Source organism: Amphiura filiformis, chromosome 13 (genome assembly GCF_039555335.1).
Source record: "Amphiura filiformis chromosome 13, Afil_fr2py, whole genome shotgun sequence".
Lineage (NCBI taxonomy): Eukaryota > Metazoa > Echinodermata > Ophiuroidea > Amphilepidida > Amphiuridae > Amphiura > Amphiura filiformis.
In genome coordinates this window covers 24,490,994-24,517,513 of record NC_092640.1, presented here as the reverse complement: position 1 = coordinate 24,517,513, position 26,520 = coordinate 24,490,994, and the positions used below count along the sequence as shown (strand labels likewise).

Here is a 26,520-nt window from a genome sequence, read left to right as displayed (position 1 = left end):
TGGGACGTGAGAGCACATCAGACATTTCGAATTGCATTCTGAATACAAGGAATATCCTCCTGATATCAAATAATTTTGATATTTTGAAATTCGTGATATAATACAAATTTTATGGCAAATTATTAGAATTTGATATTTTTTTGAATTTTTGACATTTAGCAGTCTTCAAAGTAAACTTAATTATAATTAATTTTATGATATGTACTTTAAAAGGGAATGTAGCTGGGAAGAAAAGCCGACAGTCATTTTGACCTTTTATATTGAAGATACACATTTTTCCCCCAAAAGACATAAAAACACACTTCCGTTAATGTGCATTCGCGAATACGCTACTCTGTAAAAGTGTGGATTCATCACAGATTAACAATTGGCTCCAGTACAAAGGTATAGGAAGAGTTGTTGAATATGTTTTTAAAGGTTGAAACATTTATAGGTCCCAATTGAAATACTCAACCCCTTCACTTGAGTGGATCTATACAGATGGTTTTACAATTATTTCACATCTTGATTAGATTGCAGACAGAAAAATGATAAATTTACAAAACTGTCTGGTCGCTTGTCAGTTCTGACACTAGAAAACAATTACTTAGCAACTGTCTGCTCATCAATTGATTGGTTTTAAATCATATCTGCTCAATTTCAAACAGCATGTTCATACCTGCATGGGAGCTGAAGATATTTCAGACATGGGAGTAATTGTGATAATTGTAACTTTACATCTTAATCCCAATTCTAACCCTAAACTAGGCCAAAAAAAAAAATATTGTTGTGTTGCCCTCAAGTGGGAAAATGGGAAAGTTGGGTCGGACGGTCGGATTTCTTTTTTTTTTTTCAGTTTTTAAAAATCCCCTCAAATATTAAATAATGCTTCTTCAATAATTTAGGGGACATTTGTCAATTTTGATTGGATACCTGTTAGACATCAATTAAAGACTAGTCTTTCAATAAAATATTAATTATAAGTGAAAAACATTGATTTTTTGAACAAATCTGTAAAAATCATCATTCACAAAAAAACAAAAACAAAACGCGACCCTGATTTTTCAGGATTTAGGGTCGGCCGGTTGAGGGCAACACAACAATTTTTTTTTTGGCCCTATCGTTAATCATAGTCCTATATATAATAAAAATTTTATTTCAATATGCGTTCCGACCACATTTCAAAATACAAAATGTGGACAAGCGGAAAATACTGATCAAACCAATCAAAAACATTGGAAATACCAGCCAATCAGAGTTAATTGGATTAACTTCAATGAGCGTGTACATGTCAGTTCGTCACACAGTGTACATGGACGTTCGTCATACTATGTTCATTCAAATGAAATTATTACTGTAGTTCACCTATAATTAATAATAAACAGCACTTAATATAGCGCATTTCCAGTACCTGATCAAAGCACTTTACAAAAAAAACCCATAAAAACATAATTCCTGAATCGAGAAAGAATAAACGTAGGCTAAAAACAGCAGCAATAAGTGAGTGTTCAGGTTACTCTTGAAACTATCTACAGTGGGGGCAACTCTGATGTTTAAAGGGATGTTATTCCACAATTTGGGCCCTGTACACTGAAAGACCTAGCTATCACCAATGAGTTGCATCTAATGCCGAGCGTAAACCATCTCTGGTTGGGATATAGGTCTTCAAACAATCAGACAGGTAGATTGGTGACAGATCATTCGGCGACTTGTAGATGTATAAAAGGATTTTGAACATGATGCATTTTTCGATGGGTAGCCAGTGGAGTGAGTCAAGAAGCTCGGATGACGAGGGCCGGCGAGGGACTTGGAATACAATTCTGAAATTCAATTAAAACTTACAAACAAATGAAATTAACAAGCACTGATGTAAACTACTGATAAAAAAATCAGAGAATCTGTTGACATGGGAATCAAAACTGTGACTTCTCGCATACTATGCAGATGCCCTATCCCACATATTTAGGTGATAAATCAAGATGCATTATGGGCAAATGGGCTATTCCAGTTGAAATCCATACACCCCATATGGAAGACATGACCTTAATCTCCCACACAGGGGGTGTAGACTTTGAATGGAGTCACCCATTCAGGTAATCCAATTTGAAATTCACACTCCCTGTGTGGAAGATTAAGATCATATCTTCCATAGGGGGTGTATGGATTTCAACTGGAATAGCCCAATAGAGATCATTTTCCTGGTGTAATAAAAGACCAACAAGTATATTGTGTTTGGTAAATCCAGCTTTCTTTCCTTCCTTCCTAGAATATTGTATATCATAATTATTAATCAAAACACAACATGTTGAAGTTGTTAATTTTCACATGATTATTTTTTTGCGCTGCAACAATTTAAACAATTTTGCTTGTCTTTCATTTGTGCTAATTTCAACTTTTCAACATAGACGTACAAACTAAATAAAAGATTTTACGCAAGTTTAATTTTGTGCAGGCATAGAAGAGGACAAAATGGGTGAAAATTAATGAGCATAAAAATTACACTTTAATGAGCATAAAAATTACACTTTAATCACACGGTTTATGCATTATGTGGTAGGAAATTGTACATACTACAATAGAAGAAGAACCAACTAACAAGAAGTGTTGCTACCATATTCACATCAAAATGGTTTGGTTTCAAACTCTCTCTCTCGATACACATTTGCATTTCATGCTATATTTGGCATGTGTGTATAGCAGTGCATTACTAGCTAAATTAGATAATATCAAGTTCCAGGAGACCGGCTGCTCCATTACCTATGTGGCATCGGTCAACACTTCTGAATGGGATCACTACGAGATCCTCCAAAGGCCAGGAACCAGCCAGTGCTCTATCCAAATTTCAGTGATTCCACCAAATACAACTTACTTCATGCAAGTTATAACAACTGATTTCATTGATGCATTGGATTTCCTCTACATGGAATCACTCAATCAAACACCCATTTGGACAAAACCCTACCTTGTCTACAATCTGCATACTTTCTTGTTTTGTAATACGACTGTAAGAAGTTCTACAAAACTATACTTCCGAGGAAATTTCACGGTGAGAATAACAAACTCCATTTCAAATAAGTCTCAGAATATTACAGTCCCACATGAACCTGAAGAGGACAGCTGTGTACCACTGAAGGAGTATGACTACGTAGTCACCAGTTGTGTAGAATATTGGTACGGCATGCAGTGTGACCTACAATGTCCTCAAATCAACTGTTCCTGTGCATTGAGCGACCGAGAGGTTACATCTCAATGTGGTTCTAACCCGCTACAGAGAGGATACATCACTTATCTCCCCTATATAACCAGCTTAAATCTAGGCCAACAGAACTTGACAAAGTTACTCCCCTGTTCTTTCTGCACACTAGGTCACCAACTCCAGTACCTGGATCTGAAAGGAAACCGGCTGGATGGTTTAGAACCAGGTTGCTTCAACAGGTTAACCAATCTAATCTGGTTAGACTTGAGTAACAACACGCTTACCACCTTACCTGATAACCTGTTTAACCAGACTGTCAGTTTACTAACATTGCTTCTAAGTTACAACTCACTAACTACCATCACAGTTGGTGTATTCTCTGGTTTAGTGAATTTGAACTGGTTGGAGCTGAAGCATAATCATCTATCTTCTCTACAAGTACTTTCTTTTCAGACATTACAAAGGTTATCACATTTGGATCTGAGTTACAACACTTTATTCCATCTACAGAAAGACAACTTTAAAGGTCTTGAAAGTGTAATTGAATTACAGCTAGGTCACAACTCATTGTCTGCTCTTGATTCTAGCATCATTAAGTACGTCCCAACCCTAGAGGTACTGGATCTGGTGAATAATGGCCTGACTACAATACAACCCAGAGCCCTGAATCCCATGAACGACAGTCTACGAGCTTTGAATCTTGCTCATAATAGCCTTTCAACACTCCCTACCGATCTCTTTGATGAGTTAGGTAACTTGGAAGTGTTAGATCTAAGTAATAACAAATTACAAAGCATCCCCAGACTTGGCCACCTCTCGTCATTAACACTAGTGCGATTGCATAATAATGACTTGTCTAAAATTGATAAGAATGCATTTGAAGGGCTTTCTTCTGCAGTACATTTACGAGTTGATGAAGCAGTCATCTGCAGATGCTTCTTACCCAATGTCACTGACTGCACATCTCAGAAGCCAGCCTCTCCTTACTTAACATGCGACAGGTTATTATCCCAGCCGTCACTGAGCGCTGTAGCATTTTGCCTAGGTATCAGTTGCATTGTAACTAACCTATTTGTGCTGTGGTGGAGAGCGACCACAGATTACGACAACAAAACTCAATCTTTGCTGCTAGCCAATCTAGCAATGTCCGATCTCCTCATGGGTGTCTACCTTCTCATCATAGCATCTGCTGATGCCTACTACGATGAGGCATTCCCTCTGCAATCTGAAACCTGGAGAACTGGCATCACATGTCGTATTGCAGGGGCATTCGGTATTGGATCCAGTGAAGCCTCTGTGTTCTTTGTGACTTTAATAAGCATTGATCGGTTCATAGGTGTCAAGTACCCATATTTGGCTACATTGGGATTACGAGCAAGTTTTACTATCGTGTCATGCATGTGGATAGCCGTAATTGTTATCACTGCAGTGGCATCTACAATTTCCACACCAAGTTTTTATGAGAGTTCTCATCTGTGTATAGGTTTACCACTTGCAACATTCATGATTTGATTTGATTTTGATTTGATTTGATACAATTTCATACATACCAATATCTTCAATGCCACGCCATCTGAAGATGACTTTGATTATTTCAACCATGATTACCTAAATTATGACTTCTATGACCCTATAGTACTTTACACGAAGGCCACACCTGACCAACAGATACCAGGCATCTATTTTTCTTATGCAATCTTTTTAGGCTTGAACTTGCTCTGTTTGTTAATCATACTATTCTGCTACATAGGAATCATGTTGGAAGTGTATCGGACCTCGCGAAGGTCAACCCGAACGGGGGAATTCAACGAGCAAATTATGCTTTCCGTCAAAGTTGTGGCAATTGTGGCGACTGATTTCGCATGTTGGTTTCCAATTATCGTAACGGGGATACTGGTGCAAAGTGGGGTGGTCACAGTCTCCTCCACATTCTTTGCATGGACAGTGACACTCATTCTACCAATCAATTCTACTATAAATCCACTCTTGTATACACTGATAACTGTGCTGGGTGAGAGACTATACCATGGTCAATGTACTGAAATAGTTCAGAATAGGCAACAGGATTCCAGACATCTTAGGACCAATAAGAGTTCTGCAAATTTACCATCAAGCTCAGTGACTCCTTCAAAGGAAACAGATGAAAGAAGTCCAGACAAACCAGAAACAATACAGCTCCATGCTATTCAATAATTTTGTGATATTCATGGTACATTTTTATGAAAGGCATATAATGTGCTAGAGTGAGAACAGATTGGGAAAGTGTAGGTGTTGCTTCTAAAATAAATATAGTTTATATTTTATTTTCTGGTGATTTATAAAATTAAGTGGAAGAAAAGGAATTTGTATACAAGTTATATAATACAAATATTGAATGTTTTTATTCATTCAATGGAAAGAATATTTTCATTTGGCGAAATATAAACTGTTCCATTAAAGTCAGCAAATCCTGGTTAAATGGACCTGTCCATATTTCATCTCATGGAAATATTCTTACCACTGTACTCATAAACACTCAATATTTGTATATATCAAAAGTAAACATACAATCTACAAATAAATAACATAGCAGATGCTGTTCTCTTTGTATATGGGGAGGCAGAATCCGCAAACTTGCTTTTGATATATGAGTGGTTTTTTTTACATTTTAAGAATGTCTAGCTTTTGATATATGAGTTTGTTTACATTTTAAGAATTTCTAGCTTTTGATATATGAGTTTGTTTACATTTTAAGAATTTCTAGCTTTTGATATATGAGTTTGTTTACATTTTAAGAATTTCTAGCTTTTGATATATCAGTTTGTTAACATTTTAAGAATTTCTAATTGAAAATATGAGTAACTTCTGTAAGGCGCATTCTCCGATAAAGTGTCCAAAAAAAGCCAAATCTGTGTCACCCGTAGTGTCAAGTCGTATTCAGACTTGTTTCGTCAGAAAGAAATTACTTTTATTACCGTAATATAACTAATACTTAGGAGTTGCTTTCTAAAATGTGTGGGGCTGGAGGTTGTAACATGCCTAGAAAGTATAAAACAATAAAGCTGATTATGCATGTCCATTGTTTTCCTCCATGTCGCCAGCCAAGGTATGTTCCGTATAATGTGTCCCTGTTCGTTAAACATGCGCGCATAATAATGGATTATAGGTACTTTTCATTAGTGGTATCATGCCCTAATTAAGTGGTATCATGCCCTAATTATAAAGTATAAAACATCACAACGCAAGTTATTAATTTTTTCCAACAGGTCTTTGAGACTATGTCGCCAAAATTGTTCACAGATACGTTACCATATTTCTAATGAATAACAATCTGTCAAAATAACTGGCTATATGAATGTTCCCATATGTTATGGATCAAGCAGGCTCTATAGTTATATTATATATGTGGTACATAACACAATGGTTTCAAAGTAAAAAAATCAGGTCTATTAATGGCAAAAAATCCTGACGTTACGTTCATGCGTTCACAGATACGTTACCTAAATTCTACTCCCCTCGGAAAAAACGCTGTGATAAATGAAGCCAAATACCATACCAGACTTTAGTACATTGGGTGATGACTGATCAAGTATGTGTATTAAGTCGGTAAGTTTTTACACTTGCACGATTAAGACAAAAGTGGGAAAGGGCTTCACAGATACGTTACCACTGATACGTTACCCCCAATGCGCACAAGTAATATTGCTCAAAAATGAAGTATTGTTGAAAAATCACCCATGCATTGTTTTGTGTTCTGAAACTATTAAAGTTTACGATTCTGAATGATTTTCACGAATTCTTCGTGGTTGGCATTTTGCAATTCCTGAGCCCAAACTTGGACGCTTTATCGGAGAATGGGCCATAAGGTCAAATGTCAAAAATTTCTTACAGAGCACAAAGTTTAAAAATGGTCCAAAATCATTGAAACTGGTCTCAAATTGTTCCCCTAAACATAAGCAATCTCACAAACAGACACTAATTTACAATTTTGGTGCAATGTTTATTGTCTTGCCCCCTTAGTAATTAATGCAGCCAAAGTCCAATGTGAATATGTAGGCTGCCATCTCCACATTTCAGTACTTTTTTAAAATCTATACCACTGCTTTATGATTACTACAAATTATTTGTACTGCAGTTAATTTATCTTCTTTATGTCTAGAATCATTCCAGAACAGTTCTTTTAAAATGAATCTGGTACTGTATAAATGATTTTGTATGAAATGTTTGTCATTGATAATTACTTGCTAAATAAACATTCGAGTTAACATAGAACTTGAATCAATACATATACACTATTTATCCATGCACAGATCACGGTTAAAAATAAATCTTTAAATAACTATCAATGTTCGATCAGAACAAATTACATTTTCATTATTGTCATAACAACAAGCTTCCAGTATAAGAAATTTGTGTTAAATCCCAACTTAGGATACATATATGGGCAAAATGAACAATGAAACAAAAGTGAAACAAAAATCACAGATTTTACTATTTTACTTGTTTCCTCACTGATCATCTCTCTTCCTTGTTATTTTTGACACAGATATCTAAATTAAACAAAAATCACATGATTGTACAACTTTCCTTCTCTGCTCACTGATCATTCTTGTTGATGTAGCTTTCAAAAGTTTTGGAAAATCATTTTTGGGATATGAAGTTTTATGATATGATAAACAGGTGTCACGACAGGGCATGTCAGATGTGTGTGTACGCTGTATCAATCCACGATGTTATGAGTCCCACCTATTACTAACTGCATAGCATAGATAGTCTACTTGGCTGATTAACCCCATGAGAACTACCTGCCGATTGGCTAAAATGAATATTGTGTCCAATTTTGAACCAATCAAGGAGGGTATTAATAAGATCATCTGCAAGTGCAAGTTTGACCATAAATAGTTTAAAGCCTAGTCATAATTGGCAATTGAAATTAGCATTTCAAGTTATCAACCAATCAGAATACTGTTAGATGACCAGTAGTGTCCAGGGAGTTAAACAAGCTATCTAAAGACCTGACAAATTCAATCATGATTGTATAATGGCTATTGATAAAGGTGGAAAAATTCCAACTACAAAAGCTCAAGTGTTTTTATATTATTCATATAAACTCTGGAAAAGTAATTAACACATATCATATTACTCAATCCTACGTCTGCACAAACACTTTTGTGAAAGCATGCATGTAATATGCATTGGCGTTGAGAGCTTCATAGAGGAAATCTTGACACAAGACTGGACATATGGTTTCAACAAATTGATTGTCTAATTGCAACTGGTCAGCTTTGATGAGTGTCACTTCTTGTCAGATCTCATTCCGGGGGGTACTTAAGTTTGGTTTTGGTAGGGGTGTGCCACTGAGAATTTGAAAGTGGACCCATCAATACACCAATTTTTCAAGAAATTTAGACTCATCAATATACCAAAAGTCAAAATCTTTGCTAAATTGAACCCAAATTGTCTTGGTTTTTACAAATTTACCTCCAAAATTTGGAGACAATTTTGAAAAAAAAAGGACCCATCCATATACCAAAATTGGCCTAGCAAAAGGGGTCATTGATATACCAAAAGGCTGAAAATGCTAACCATGTTTGCAGCGCATCCCCGTATGGTAATTTGTTCTGAGTACCCCTCCCCCCAGCACATTGCGGAACAAACAAAATTACATGACATGGCTTCCTCCCTGTTCTGCTGTTTTTGTTTCTTTTGCTGAAGATGGAATGGAAGTTTGATATGTAAGGGGAGACCCAATAAAAAAAGCCTTTCACACATATACCTACAACCACTCACATACAATTACACCCCCCACACACACACACCCCCACCCCTACCTGTATGTGTCGGATACCGCGGACCTTTTATGTTGCTATCAAATGAGGATGTCTTAATCAACATTTAATCAAAATACCGAGGACCAAAACTTTTTGTGTGGGGGTGTGTATTATACACAATATGAAATAAACTAGCGACCTACTGCAGACCTCTGCAAACCGAGGATGATAGGTCCAAAGTTTAAATGTGATAAGTCTTGTATGTGTCCACATTTGCAGAAGCACCCCAAATGCACCCACACCCAAACTCGCACACAGACACACCCCCACCCTCCCCACACCATCCATCAAGTGGATCAACAAAGCATCTTAAATGAAATATGAGCTAATAGGAACTCCCACCTTATTTCCCTCCCACACATATGGACTGGAAATCTCATCAACTGAGTGAGATTAGATTGAAATAACAAATAAATGATGAGATGCCATGGTTGGCCTGCTCCCTGTAATTGCAACCTGCTACAATTACTGATTGATGTGGGATATACTACTATGAATTCTACTTACTGGCAGAGATCAACACTGGCAATATCATCAAGGGAATGAAGCGATGCTGCGAATATGGTGATGGGTGCTACAGGGGGGCAAGGGGGCATTCCCCCCCCCCCCACTTTTGAGGCAAAAACCCCACAATTACGTAAATTTCCACTTTTGAGGCAATTCTGCGCAAAATTTGTCAATTCCACCCCCCTCCCCCGAAATTCACTTTGTCCCCCAATGCCCCTCCGAAAAAAAAATCCTGGTGCCGCCACTGATGGTGACACAGACCCAATAATCAGTCACTCAGTTAGACAGCCAATCACAGCAGTGTCTACCTTTGAGTGACAGGTGGTGTTAGGCGCAACATTCCAATTTTATGTCTTGTGGTGATTATAGTTAATGTTGTGCCATTTTTAGCTTTTTAGATGCTACAGTGGAAACTCATTATAACGAAGTTGACAGGGACAGAGAAATTAGTCTTTATATCCAAATTTCGTTACATCAGGGTTGTAAAAACAATAAATAACAAAAGAATTTTGTATCTTGGTTCTGGAAAAATACTTCTTTATAACAGGGTTTTTCTTGTATCCGATTTCGTTATTATGAGGTTTTACTGTATGAGGTTTTGTGCTATAGGGTGGTGGGGCAAGTTGCCCCTCTCACTAGGATCCACAACATGCTCATCTATCATGGCACAGTTCTTTAACCCCAATACATTTGCACATTCACTGAATGACCTTTGAAAATTTGAGCACAAATCTCATACTCTGCAACGTGAGGTCAGATTTTGCATTATGATTGTTTAATTGAGGTTATTGGACTATGCCATTGGGTTGAGGCTTTTGTGGTCCATAGTGTCTGGCTCAAAATACAGGGATACAAACAGCTACAAATTAAAGCCTATGGGTATAAATATTTACGCAGCCTTTTAAATTTGCAGTTTAAAGCACGAAAATAAAAACCTCAGGAAAATTACCCGCTATATAGTATTGGTCACTTACCTCTAACTGTAATCTCTGGTGATCCTGCTGCGTTTCATTGACAGAATCATAACTCGCATCCACGATCCGTCTATCGTTTGGCATTAGTGGTGCCTCGTTGTCCTCAGAGGTCGCCTTCTCAAAGAGTTCCCTGTCGTACGACGGTCCCCCAAAGAAGCTCTCTTTGAGGTAATACTCCCATACTCTGAGAGTGGAGATGTTTGTGTATGGTCTTAGTACCTGTGAGAAACCAAATAATTGAGAATGATTTCTATGAGATGGGAAGAGAGGAAATATCAAGGGAGAGAGAGAAAGCAGACAGATACACAATGAGACATATAGATAGATTGACACACACACTCCACCCCACCCCCTACGTGCAATCGACTTCAAACGTGGACACTGTTTTGGACTATGCAAGCGTGGACGTCCGAATCCGTACTCAATCGACATATAAATATATTTCGCCCTTTTGTTTGTGTATTTTTGTGGTTATGGAATTTAACCTAGTAACTGCGGACGTTATCTCTTCTATAACAATAGAGGACATATTTTGTAAATATGTTATACATGCAATTGCGGTCGTTTGCAGACCACTAACCGAGGATGGTCCCCCATTGCCGAGTGGTCCGCGGTTGGAATGTAGAGTGCATGTGTGTCCTCGATTGAAGGCGATTGCACACGCAAATGACAAGTCATAAAGATAGACAGGTTTTATATCACTCATACATAATTCTAGACCATTCATTGGTTAATTTCCATTCATTGGTTAATTTCCATTCAATATCTTTACCATCAACTACTGCCGATTAATAGTTTTTAGCATCCAAACAATGCTTATTGCCGCGCAATATGTAACAAGCCTTCACGTTTTAGTCAAGACACAGTATGTGTGTCATGTACGTGCAGGCAAGACACTGCTCCTTAGCAAATTGTGTGTATTACCTCATGGACTTGCCGAATAAATAACAGGTAAATGTAGATAAAATTGTGGTGTAAAAGAATAGATGTAGATAAAAGAATGCTGTATCTTCTAAATAAATGAATGTTGTATCAATGTTCTCAGGGTGTCTTCTAACCTTCCCTAACCCCCCCAAAATAATCCAAGCAGCACAAAGCCACTACGCATATAATTTGGCTGGGCCAGTGAAACACCTGCGGCTACTGGTCACTGTTCAAGTGCTTGGCACATTGGGGGTCTGAGGTTTGCATCCTGAGGGACACAAACAACTTTCTTGTTCATTTTCTCTCTTTATTTCTTCCTTATTTCCTTTCCATTAGCCAAAAACCACAGGGGGAGTTGGGGTGAAACTGCACTACCCATTCAACGCTCATAAATGTGACCATCCAACACAAAGGGGCCGTAATATGGTACACTGACTCTTTCAACGAACAATAGAAAAGAAAGGATTTCTCAACCTCTTTATTGATATTTTACTACATTCCTAACATGCAACATCAACATGCAAAATATCATTGTACAGCTTATTTTGAGGAGAATTTGTCTGACTAATAAAAAAAAAGAAAAAAAGGCCAACTTGACAGCCCATTTTGTGATGAACGGTCACAAATGTTGTACATTACAACCAATAGGAAAAATAAAAAAGTATATTTGAACAAAGATAAATCTCACCTGGACATGTTGGGCATAGTAGAGATTATACAACAGAGGTGATTTCTTGTGAATCTCATCAATGTATTCCCATACACATCTACAAGGACCCTTCTTGGTGCTGCTACTACCAGAGCCAGAGCCAACACTCATATCTATCCTAGATGACTTGTGGTCTTCAAACGCTTGTGTGGCTGAAACTTAAAAAGAGCAAAGTGATAACGACATATTAAGCTTATGTCATTTGATATTCAGAAAGGTAAAATATGTTGCAAGGTTCCTTTTACGCGCTAACAAATCGGGTGGACGCGCGTGACATCAAGTGTGTGCATAGGACCTTGTGGAAAATAATAGGCGCTGGACAGTAAGGCCAAAAAAAAAAAGATGTTTGCTTGCCCTCAACCGACCGACCCTAATTTTGGAAATCTGAAAAAGGTTTTTTTTCTATTTACTGTACAAAAGAATACCGACCCTATTTTTGGAAATTCCTGAAAAAGTTTTTTTTTTCTTTTCAAATTTTTGCATTCTGAAGATGTAAATAAAAATGTATTTTAGAGCTTGTGTTCAACATTTTAGTTGTTTTGTAATGTTAGTTGATCATTTTGACACCAAAATTGTCTGATTTGTCATATTTTAAGCCATAATTAATACAAACAATAGAGTTTGCTAGTATTAAAAAAAAAAAAAAAAAGAAATCCCGACCGACCGACCCAATTGTTAAAATTCATTTGAGGGCAAGCAAACAATTTTTTTTTCTTGGCCTAAGCAGTACGCTTAATTTGTAAAACGAATTCTGCAAAATATTATATTGTTACTTTGTGGCTACCATTGGCAAGTCTACTTTTGCTGGAGAAATTGACGACCCCTGATCTATTATCTTCAAAAAGTTTCATTAAGAAAAATTTGGGTGATTCGTTGTTTTTGCCATTTTCAAATGCTGCTTATAAAAGGAGGTAAAGTACTTGGACTTGACCTCCTTTTTAGATTTTAAACGCAACGTGTTGAACATAATACCATCTTGATTTAATAATATTTTAAAATAGAGTTAGAATGTTTGACAGGTCACATCCAGTACTTGATAATACCAGCTTTCATTTCTTTCAAATATAAAAGTTTAATCAACTTAAATTTTGAAAGTAAGTTTTTTTTAGGGATTCAATCATGTTTCACCGTTGTTCATCACCGATTAACAACGATGTGTCCTCGTTAGCCCGAGCGAAGTAAACCATGCAGACGCGCCGAACACGAGTTGTTCATTGGTGATGAATAATGGTGAAACATGATTGAATCCCTTTCAACAATGAAAACAAGCTAAAGATCGTCTAATTCACATGATTATTTCAATCGGAATGTCCGTTGCAAGACAATTGGGGATTTCTCTGTTGATACCAGGAATAAAACTTAAAGAATAAAGCGGTAATATTTAGCTGCTACCTCCAACATAAGAGAGTGCTTATGTTCCAGGCATGACGAATTTTACACGCTCATGCGTAACGCGTATAGCGTAACCTTGTGTTCGCGTATGCGCTACTAGACTGTGGATTCATCACCGATTAACAATGCTTGGCTCCTGTATAAAGGTATAGGAAGAATTGTTGAATCATGTATATATCATTCCCCCATACCCTAAAAAGATGATGCTAAAATCTTTTTCATGCCTGTACAATGATACTTACAAGCCTCAAATCTGTCATATTCTGAATCCAGCATGAATGTTTGGAATCTGTTGGACACATAATGATAGGCAAGCACCTCTAAGTAATACTGGTTGTATTCAAATGACATGGGAAACTGCTGTTGAACCTGTAGGAAGACATAAATGGATTGAATTGTCAGTGTGATTACAAGTAGAAGCACTATGCCAATGATGTTATAAGGCATTGTCCTGCTATTGACCACCATGATCATACCCATTATTGGAATCTGGAACCGGTTACTAACCATAGTGTTTCAAACCCTATCCCTTCTACTGCCGAGGGAGATGCTGCGCACCTCTACCAACCTGAAGCTGTAGGCAGCCACAGATTTTTACTAGTACATTTGTATATTGTGAGCACCCCAGGGCACTTTACACAGAACATTCAACCAAGGACAAGTGTCAGCTTACTTATGGAGTATTGAGGTTATCCGTGTTCTATAAGCTGCATATCCTACCAGTGACTCCTATACCTTGTTTAGGACTTTCAAAAGAAGTACCTGCATGTGAGGAATACTACGGGAACCAGCGCCTTTTGTTAGAAGTCACGCATGAGTAAAGTGGATAACCTCTATTAATCTTGAGACTCAAGTGGACATCTAGCTTGCATGTTCAAGTGGACTAAATAGGGTCAGGCATTCATCCACGCAATGTTTCCACTTTGCCTCTTGACAGATTACCAAGACTGGTGTTGGACAGTGCATTTTACACCCATCACCATCACGATACACAAAATGTCTGCTCCAGCCTCAGGGCAATAAAAGTATTTATGCAACCTATATAAACACTATTTATTAAGCCCATATCATACTAGCAATCAAGAAACAATTCACTTGATCAAAAGATGGAAGCCTTGTACGGGTGATTTAATCCTTGCTAGGACTTGCGTCACTTTGGTGTTGACTTGACTTTTAACTGTAGCGAATTAACACTGGGCATGCAAGCTAACAATTCTAATTATCGGTCAGCCCTCTTCCGATTAAGTGAACAAATGTAGAGACATACTAAGTGCACCTGTAAAGTGTGCTGAGGCTTGTGGATCAACGTCTAGGCGTTGTGCCTGTGCGTAGCGCACTATAAATCACTGTGCTCTGCGCTCATCACTATAAATGCTACACTTAGTGCAACTTCTTAGTATGATACACATATATGTGTACATCCATATCAAAACGATGCACTTGTTGGCTGCTACATGTGTCTCATTTCAGTCAAAATGGTTAAGGAAGTTCTCTGTATTCCAGACCCATCAATTTGGAGATCACTTTGAAATGACCCCAAGTCACATGAGTTGAGTCTCTGTATTCCTATGCTAGATTTTGTGAAATGAGACACATGTAGCAGCCGACAAGTGCATCGTTTTGATATGGATGTACACATATTAGCATATCTCTACCTTTATACATGGTATATAGTAAGCCTTACCTGGTGGACACAGTCTAAAAATTGCAAGAAGACAGGTGCAAAGCCACTGGTCTGATGTGTGACCGTCTGAGTGCTACGATGCGTGAAGCGATGCCCAAAACCCATCCATTCTTTCTCTACTAACACACGGAAGCCTTCTATGGTACGGTAATAGGGGTCCATGAGCAGCTGTGCTAGACATGAGACCTGAGAAAAAAAATAAGTTTAAACACTATTATGCAAGTAGATGTGGCAATGTTAGTGGTTTGTTTTTGTCTGTTATGCATAGGGAAATAGGGTTTATATTATGGAGAACCACCTCTCTGTCTTTCCTTCTCATTCACAGCATATCTTGTATTTTGCACCTATTCACACATATATAGTATTTATTTAATTCTTATTTAACCTGGGATGACCAATCAACGCACTGGCACTGTTCTCCCATCAGGTGGCACAAAATCCATAAAGTTATTAACCTTTAGTTTAGAAAATACCTTTTCATATGATATCAATTATATATTTTAAAGTTCTCAGGCAAGAGTATTTTGCAAATGACAAACAATGATTGGAGACACACACACACCCTCCTCCCACAAACATACCCCCCACTCTGCATTTGTCACTCCAGATAAAATTATATCAACTACATCAATAACTACACTTTACACTTTATGTCACTTTGAATTTTGTTTTGACAAATGTGCATATTTTACTGGTCACAGTATCAAATCGCAAGCACTAACTTCATCTATACACATACAAGGGCAGCATGTTGGTATACTTGCAGCACTGACACCAAAATAGAAATATATAAAATGCATAATAGCCTACTATTCTTTGATGCACTTCAAGTTTGGTAGTGACAACAATGGTTTTTTGCTGTTGCGCTGCAAGTGTGCTTTCAAGTCGCCCTTGCGTGCATTTGCACTCTGCAAGATAAACTTTACATGCTCGATTTGATACTGCGACCAGCAAAATATGCACCTACATCACTCACTACAGAACTTAAGGTGAACCAATGTATACTAGCATTCTTACCTGTGTGGTGAAATCCCAGCCATCTTCAAAGCTAATCATCACAGATGAACCCTGGAGATCCATGAGATCTACTACTGCACCTGCTAATTGCATGATACTCTGTATCTGTTAGATATAAATTACACAAGTTATGTTATAGTTGGTAGAAAATAAACACATTTCAGGTTTTAATCCACCTCTTAACAAGAGTTGCAGACATCATAAGGCAAAACATTGTTTAATTGTGTTGCCCTCAGCGACAAACCCTAAATCCTGAAAAATCAGAGTCACATTTATTTATTTTTTAGGAATGATGATTTTTACAGACAAGTTCAAAATCTCAATGTTTTCCACTTAAAAATTACTGTTTTATTGAAAGACTAGTCTTAAAATTGATTATCTAACTATTATCCAGTAGTCACAATTGACAAATGCCCCTAATGGAAGTAGCCTTATTTAATATTTAGGGATTTTTAAAAACTGAAGGTTTAAAAACATAAATCCGTCCGACCGACAATCCTGATTTTTTAAGGGCAACACAGCCATTTTTTTACCTAATGAGAAAAAGGAAGACAGCGGAGGAGATAGTCAATAGGAGCATGAGTTAGCTGTACAGAAGGAAAGAATGAAAAAAAAAAAAAATAATAATAAAAACCCATCCTGTATTTACCTGAACAAGCCATTCTGACTCTTCTACAAGTTTCCTAAATCCCAGCTCTGGGTCTGTGTTAAGATTGCTAGGTAAACAAGCCTTCATAAGCTTCTTGAAGCTTGTCTTGATATGTCTTGTTTCTACATAGTCATACGGGATAAAATCACACTTGTTGTATTGCTCCAGTTTCATCACCTGAAGAGAGAAGTAGGTAAAATCACAGTCAGCGAATCATTATCTGGTGCACAAAGCCAAGCGAGTGAATTTGGCAAATTCTTGACATATTCATTTTTAATGTTGTATAAAGCGGAAAAAACACCCAATAAAGTTCTTAAAACATCACTAAGTACTCATACATACAAAGCCGGAACCACAGGTAGTACACACACAAATTATATATTTTTTGATCCTTACAACCAGATGGATAATTTAATATGCTTTTGAGTTAAATCAGAGCATGCTTAATTTTTGACTCTGTATAACCCTATGTATTGGGTCATGTTAGGGGCTATTTTGAGGTCAAACTCAAATAAAATTCACAAACTCAAAATAAAGTGTGGTATTCCACTATTTTTAGATTCAGCAGGTCCAAATTAGGTGAGATGGCTAGGACACTACCTTTTACTCACAAATGCCTCAACCATTTCATACAAGCACATATTTGAGATTTTCCTCCAGTCTATCAGATTTTTGGAGTCTATATGCACTCGGAACGTTTTTGATCACGAAAAGATGCCAATCATCACTCACAATCAAGGAACATGTCTTAAGCAGTTTTAAAACTTTTGGGAAAACAATATTAAACATTTTTTTACCGAACAGTTTGAAATGAAGTATGTTTGTACATACATACCAAGTTTGAATGGTGCTAACTCTGTACTAAGCAACAAGGTCCCTGTCAACGTTTTATGATACAAATCAGTTTTGATTTTCAATTCTTTTCTCCATAAATGAGTGAATGTTCTTAGTCATCCAGTAATCGTAAATAGAATTTTGGAACTAAATCTAATACTGAAACTTATTTTTTGCAACTTTGCTACATTGACCAGTCCAGCGGGTCAGTTACCTGATGAAGTCCGGTGGTTCCAGACGCAAAGTTGCACAAACTAGGTTCCCGTATTAGCCTTATTTCCAAAATTCTTTCACCCCCTACTCACCCGTGATTGCGACTTCTCTCCAAATATATACAGCGCCGCTTTCCTCGGGTCGTGATTCCGCATATTTGATGGCGACGCCAAATCCAGTTCGGTGATTGAGCCATTGCGGTTGACTCGTGGGAGCCAAGAGTGAATGTTTTTTGTGAGAGAGAGAGGCGAGCCGCCAAACCGAACCCTCTCAAGGTGCCCATTTTCATGGAGGAGCCTATATAGATGATACACACAGCCAAAACCAGCCGATACCAGGTCAGATTTAAAGTGTATGATAAATATATGGAGGAAGGAGCAAGGAAGGATGGGAACCATCTTATGGGTTACTTGATCCAAAACATGATGGTACCAATGGAGTAAGGAACGTGGGGAGGATGAGAACCATCTTAAGGAGCGCTGTATCCAAAAAACGATGGTACCAAATCAGATTTATAGTGCATAATAAATGCATGGAGGAAGGAGCGTGGGGATGAGAACCATCTTGAAGGTACTGTATCCAACAGCAAGTAAATCAGATTGAGTCTTGCTATTGTTTATATAACAATGGGAAATGGGAGGAAGAAGCCATTGAGGATAAGGACACACTTATCAAAACTGTAATCATATTCAAAATTAAGATTTGTTGTGGTGAAAAATAAGTTGAACTCTTAGCTTCTTTCCCCACTGCATTTAAATGATGCTGCGGAAAAATCTTTTCAGCACATGTTCTAACTAAATCATGTGCGTAAACTATTCAGATGGAATGAGCAAGAGCTGAAACTTGCTGTTATTATGAAATTTGAAGTTATTGAAATGTTGATGTAGATCAATCTACTCTCTTTAATGAACTTTCTCTAACTAAGCCTCAATATATTGTATGAAAATGCCTCAATATAATATAACCATGATATGTGTCATAACTTTTAAGTAAAAATACATTAATAGTACAACTAAAATGTAAAAAACATGTATGAACCATGCAAAATCAGCATCTTATAAAACCAAATGCTGAATGCAAAACATTTGATAATTACATGCAATTTAAGCATTTAAGCATGTCTTAATAGACTAATTACAACTTTATCATCTTGCAGGAGTCGCTCATTTTGCACAGGTCATACTATGGTAAAACTTAAATAGGTTTATGGGTTACCACCTAAATTATTATGGGTAAGGTTTAGGATTAGGATTATGGTAAAGTTTAGGATTAGGATTAACTAGAATTACTTGGATTAACATCAGGGTTAAGGATCTTACGGTACTGAAATTAGATTTCAACAGTTATGGTTAAGTAATTAGGATTAGACTGTTCCAGTTGAAATTCATACACCCCCTGTGGAAGACATGACCTTAATCTTCCACACAGGGAGTGTGAATTTCAAACGGGGTTACCTGAATGGGTGACTCCATTTGAAATCTACACCCTCTGTGTAGGAGATTCAGGTCATGTTTTCCATGGGGGTGTATGGATTTCAACTGGAATAGCCCATTGGGCACTTAAATCTAAAAGTAATGGTAATTCAATAAATGAAAAATCCATACAATTTTTATTGACAAATATAAATTGGGATTTTATCCACAAAGCTTGAGAAAATGTACCAAAATGTATAGACGTGTGCTGATTAATTCTTTTGGATTTTTCATACAAGTAATCAAAGAAACAAGCATTTATTGTAGGGCCAGGAACTTTCCCTACTTCCACTTTCATCCACCCAAACCTAAGAAAATAAGTGTGTAAATATGAACTTGCTTGTACTGTGTTAAAATACATCTCAGTGCATTATATATACATGCTAATGAGAGTTACATGTACACATGAGTCAATCCAAGTACATGATATTAATGCTGGAAATCTCAAGCTTCTGAATACAGTACCAAATTCATTATAATATATTGAAATCATATTTTCAAGACCTTAGGTCTCAAACTAGACACAAATTTGACTGGGATTATTTATCAATACCATATCATATATGGTATGTTCATTATTCAATCTGTAAGGTAAGGTTTTAGGATAGCTGAAAAACACCAGTATAAATCTATTTGAATTGTCATGGTTAGTACAATTTCTTTTAAGAATAGGTTACATCAACAAGTATAAGTAATGCAGATCAAACCAACATTATTGCACATTAGATCAAATCTGGAAATAATGAAACTCTATAGGGAGATCTTTTTGGTTTAGGGTGGCTATTTTGGATTAGTTAGGGTATGTTTGGACCAATATAATAAATAGGTTTAGATTTAGGATTAGGTCTAGGGTTTTTATAAACTTACTATGGTTAGTTGTAAACTATGATTAAAGCTACATTTAGAAACAAATAACATTGGTTCTAGGATTCATTTTCATATGGTGACATAGGGGAGATATTTAGGATGGTATGTATGGATCATGCATGCACAAGGGCAGAACAGAATTTGTACCGCCCACAATTAAATGAGAGGAATACCTCTCACATGATCACATATTGCAATTGGAGAAGAAAATAGTATATAGATAGCCCGATGTTTTGTGTCACCACGGCAAAAGGCACCTAAAACATCACACTGTACACTGGGCCTAGCACTTGTTCCACTCTGCACTTAATATTTGTGAATACTAAAGCTTGCAAAAATCCTGTAATTCATGAGCTCTGTGCACAGGGATTTTGCAATCTCCTTATTTATCTTTCCCTGAAAAAACTAGGTACATTATTTTGAACCCCATGCGTGACAATTCTATATGGTGATTTCACATGGCATTATACATGGGACAGGCCTCAAAATTCAGGGAGACCACCAATGCCATGGCCTCAGGGACCCTTAGACTTGGCCTTGGTGCCCGTACATTTCAAAGCAATCTTCAGTACATAATGATTACCATTGAAAATTAATTCTGAAAGCTGATGAAAAATGTAAAATCAGGATCACTTCTCTGGTTATCTCACTAAAGAGAAACCAAGGTCTCTACTTTAAGTCCTATTTCATACTTGTACAACATGCAGATTTATTAAATACAGGGTTTACACTTCCTCCTTAGCATGGCTGATACAAAGAGCAAAAATATTTCCTTACATTACCAGGGACCATTATATTTGCGCTAAGAGCATGTAGCAATTTTCTCTAGAAATAAGCAACTGAGTACACACACTTGTAATATCTTTAATTTGATACTATACAAAGCCTTGTATGACCTACTTGATAAATAGGAAACAAAATTGATAATTGACAAAAAACTTGTTTTCATCAACGTACAGGCCTGTGTCGAATTGGGTCTGTAAAGTGATTTCTTAAATAGATATGTTTGTTCCTTGATATTACCCTATTTACATATTAATCAGACTTGGTTGACAAAATTATATCTAAAAAATTAAAATTCCTTTTTTTCTGTATGAAATCAAACAAATACCTTCTACAAAATGAAAAGTTGAAAAAGGTAATTTTGGTTTCAAATTCAGATATAATAAATGAATATTATTTGCATAAAAAGCATGCAGCCAATGGCATTCGATGGCACATGCATATATTAATATGTACAATGAATATTAACCAATGCATAGCTGTTATGATGAATAAGCAAGGGCTCAAGCAATTTTAACTATCGGGGAGTATGTACATGGGTTAGAGATTATGTACAGATTAGCATTAGCATACATTTGCATATAAACATTAATATCTACATGTTACTTTTTACCATACATGAAATTAGTTATCAACAATGAGTAGCTAGCATTAGCTTTCACTAGGATCCACAACATGTTCATCTATCTGGGCACAGTTCTTTAACCACAATACATTGTACATTTATTGAATGACCTTAAAAAATATGGGTACAAAAACTCGTACCTTGCAACTTGAGGTCAAATTTTGCACTATGAGTGTTTAATTGAGGTTACTGAACTATGCCATTGGGATGAGGCCATTGTGGTCCATAGCGTCTGTATACTTGAATGAGGTTAGCTATAAAGGGGGTAACCAAGCATGAGTTATAGAAGACCAATGAAAGTTAATTTTCAGATTCTCATTTCCATAAATTTATTAAATTTTCTTGCTTTCAATTAAAAAATATATTGAAGAAAGTAATTTTCTGGTAACTGAATGAGTATTCCTGCCTTTGGCAACTTAGATTTCTACCACTCTCCAGAATGCAATATACTTGTCAATGATACAATATAAATATAGTCAGTTTTTGATAAAAATATCACAATGCATTCATTTTCAGTTCTGATATTAATGTTATAATAGAAATAGTGCCAAAATTATCTAAATACCTCCCCTCTAATTTCTGTGCTATGATTATCTTTAGTAATCACCACACACAATATGAAAGGAATCTGAAGTTTAATTTTCATTATCTCATTTCACTGCAAAACATTAAAATCAATTAAATTATTTGTCATCAATTCAAATAATCACCACACCACATCATCGTTTAGTATATATTGAGGCATTCCCACACAAATGAAATTACTGTGAAGCTGATTTGGTACAGGGGAAAATAGACTATTCAAGTTGAAATTCATACACCTATAGAAGACATGACCTTAATCTCCCACACAGGGAGTGCGGATTTCAAATGGAGTCACCCGTTTAGGTAACTCCGTTTGAAAGTCACACTCCCTGTGTCAAAGATTAAGTTAATATCTGACTTACGGGGTGTATATATTCAAATGGAATAGCATTTTGGTACAGGAGGAAACTTGTCATTATGTGTAAACTTGTCCTCCGTAACAAGCGCTGAGGAATCTTTCCGAGAAAATCTCTTTATAAGCTCCATGAAATAAAAATAATAAAATAAAATAATATGGGAAGGCAAATTATGGATGGGCTTGGCTGTAGTTGTGAACACATGATATATGGCTGGTTTTAGGCTGTTATAGTCCTACAACAAAGAACATTTTTCTCCTTGAATTTAATTGCACATCAAAAGGGGCCTACAAACTTAGACTAAACTGAAATCAGAAGATCCTCTATTAAATTTTGATTTAAGCATATAATGAAGTGGGGAGGAGAAAATAATGTTCCATCCTGGTAGGACTAGGCTATGTAGGCTCTGACATGACCATGGGCAGCTTGATTTACAGTGACATACTCATTGGGTAAATGCAAGGAAACTGTGCAACGGCTGTGTATTTTCCTTTCTTATCCTTTATCAGAATAAAGTTTTCAATCAAAAACTCAAACTTTGGGACATCTAGACAGAACTTGCCATAACGTTTGGATGTCTGGACAGTACTTTCGCACAAGAAAACTTGTGGTGAGGATTGATATACAATTATACATAGCCGTTGCACCAACATATTTCTTACAATTCATGAGAATTTTTGGCAATACTTAAGCATATCTCCTCACTTGTTCACAAATTTATCCAAGTCACAAAACTAAATTAACTTGAAAATTGATGTGATTTTATGACACCAATGGCACTTTTGCAATCAGAAAATGTTAGAATTGAAATTTTTCAAACGTTTCAAGTGTAAAAGCGTCAAATTGACAATATTTTACACACCTGTACGAGGAACCTACATTTGTATTACCACAAAGTTTCCAAGCTCATATCTATGACTTTTGCTTCACTTGGTCAAAAGGAATGTTGAACTTGGAAACCATGGATGAGAATGTCACAGTAAGGGTTTGAAATGGTTCAACTTAGACATGTAATGTATGACTTATGTAACTTCAATTTGTTTTCACAAATTGATCAAATATAATGATGAGTTAATCTGTCCCATATATCCCAAATATTATATAACAAATCTGGTTTAATTTTCCAATGCAGCATACTGATGCTTAAATTGCATTCACCAAAAATGATATTCATAAAACCATGATTTTACCCCCTTTTTCTTCCAAATTATTTGCCCCTTTGTGCTATTAGAAATTAAATTCAATCATATGACTTGATTTTGATTATATTTAAAGTTCTTGTATGCTCATGGTTTAGTTGTTTTATAAAACCCAGTTTCCAATTTTAGCACATTTCCCTGTAATTTTAACCTTTTAATTATAAAAATGGATATGAATACATGCAAATTGACCGCCATGGATAAAATAGGTCAATCTCAAAGGTCGCAGGTCAAAGGTTATTGATGGTTTGGGGCAATTGGTTCATTTTTGGAACAAATTTTTACAGTCACAAGACATTTTAAAATTCCAAAGTTATTCATAACCTGTTTATCACTTTCACCTTTTCTGACATTGATCTTTGACCTCTGACCTTTAAATTTCTAGACAATTTTATCCATTGTTGTCAAAACAAAAGCAATACATAACAACATTACTTGCATGCTGTAACTTTCATGCAATTACATAACAGTGAGTTGTTTACTGAACAGGCAATATGCAAAAATATGCACATGTATGCAAATCAAGCATTTTAATGAGGGAACTTGTGAGAAATGTACTGGTTAAAAACATGCTGTACATTTCCTGAAAATGTTAAACTGCAACTGAATTGAAACTACATGAAAACGAATCTTCTAATTTGATAAATAAAGACATCTAAAACATGAACAAAATTTCATAATCAAAACTTGAACATGAATAAAAACTGTAAGGTTGAAATTTGATGTAAATGCAACATAATTGAACATAAATTTATACAAAAAGCTACAAAAGCTTAAGGGATCTAAAATGAGCGTTTATTGAGTTTCGACAGTATTTTTTGTGGGACATGAGAGCACCTCAGACCTATCGAATTGCATTCTGAATACGAAGCATGTATTTCTGATATCAAATAATTTTCATTTTTGAAAATCACAATATAATACAAATTTTATGACAAATTATAAAATTTGATATTTTTCAAATTTTGATATATAACAGTCCTCAAAGTAATTATATAAATCTAATGATATATTCTTAAAGTGTATGTAGCAGGGAGGAAAAGTCGACGGTCAATTGAAAATTTTGACCTTTCATATTGAAGATATGGATTTTTTTCCCCAAAAGACCTAATTTTTTTTGGTGTTTTGGGAAAAAAATCCATATCTTCAATACTGAAAAGGTCAAAATTTTCAATTGATCGTCGGCTTTTCATCCCACCTACATACACTTTAAGTATAAATCATCAGATTTATAAAGTTTACTTCAAGTACTGTTAAATATCAAAAATATCAATTTTAATGATTTGCCATAAAATGTGTATTAAATTGCTAATTTCAAAAATCAAAATTATTTGATATCAGAATGACATTCTTCAGTATTCAGAATGCAATTCGATATGTCTGATGTGCTCTAATGTCCCAAAATAAATACTGTCCAAACGCTCATACCCCAGCCCTTAAAACTGGATAAAAAAATGTATCAAATTTGAACAAAACATAACAACATGAAATCAAAATTTTGATGTGAAAAACCTTTCAAAACATATTCCAACTAAAACAAAACATAAATGCCAAGTTATCTCAAATACTGAACAAAAAACATACAAATTTAACATTGTGGTTGTAAAACTTTAAATACCTATTTTAATGGCCTCTATTTAAAAATAAAACTTAGAATGGTTATCCCATAAAACCATTGACGGACAGGTTTATTTTGTTAATGTCTACCCTGACACCCAGTTTTGTTCCACAAGCAACTTCTTTCACACAGTCCAACTAATACATTCCTGCATCCATACAATACTTTCCATGACCCAACAACTAAATTGTGGTCCTAAATTTTCATTGCCCCCCCCCCCCCCCCACTCCACCCCCTCCAAATGCTGGTGCTGCCACTGAAGATCACAACCCCACAATATTATCCAATGGAGATGATGTAAGGCAAAATACTATGAGACATAATGGGCTATTCTAGTTGAAATCCATACACCCCCTATGGAAGACATGACCTTAAACTCCAGCACAGGGAGTGTAAATTTCAAATGAGATTACCTGAATGGGTGACTCCATTTGAAATCTACACCCTCCCTCCCTGTGTGGGTGATTAAGGTCATGACTTCCATAGGGGGTCTATGGATCTCAACTGGAATAGCCCAAATGGTCTCAGTCACAGTGGCATAGTTCATTAACCTCCATTCAAAAATTATAGCTCAAAGGTTGACCTCAAGTTGAGGGGTATGAGTTTTTGTACCTAACACATACAGAGGTCGAGCTATGATTATACAAACATATTAGGGATAAGGAACTATGCCATTGCACATGGTGTTGCTTGAGATCTTAGCGAAACAAGTGGACAAGTTGATGTGGGATGAAAAGTGTTAAGTTGAGATGGTATGTGTGTTGTGCTGTTTGATACCCTACAATCTACATGCATGAAAACTTTTAAGTCAAAATTACACAATTTTTAGTGCAATTGGAAATATTTTAGTGAAAATTGCCAATTTTTGTGTCAAAATTGCACAATTGCAAATGTTTTGTCACAATTGCACAATTTCCAGTCAAAATTAAGACAGCCTTCAGATATATTGCATTTTACACATGAACCTATGAGATGCCTTTGGACACCAGTCCACCGACAGCATAACACTGGTGACAGCCGTTTCATGCACCATACATACCATCTCAACCAAATGAGCTAATCCATTTTGAGTCCACACTCCCCCTGTTAAAAATGTTGGAAATATGTTCCAAAGAGGGAGTATGAAT

At 36.2% G+C, this 26,520-nt stretch overlaps 1 protein-coding gene across 1 annotated transcript in view; it reads right to left on the bottom strand.

The window, feature by feature from the left end:
• Positions 1-26,520, bottom strand: part of LOC140168135 (myotubularin-related protein 13-like) — a 161,840-nt gene that overhangs the window by 29,423 nt on the left and 105,897 nt on the right. Inside the window, 8 exon segments of the mRNA XM_072191449.1 lie at positions 10,467-10,685; positions 12,079-12,257; positions 13,734-13,860; positions 15,176-15,361; positions 16,193-16,297; positions 16,842-17,018; positions 17,981-18,090; positions 18,093-18,185. Of these exon segments, the coding sequence (XP_072047550.1) occupies positions 10,467-10,685; positions 12,079-12,257; positions 13,734-13,860; positions 15,176-15,361; positions 16,193-16,297; positions 16,842-17,018; positions 17,981-18,090; positions 18,093-18,185 (1,196 nt within the window).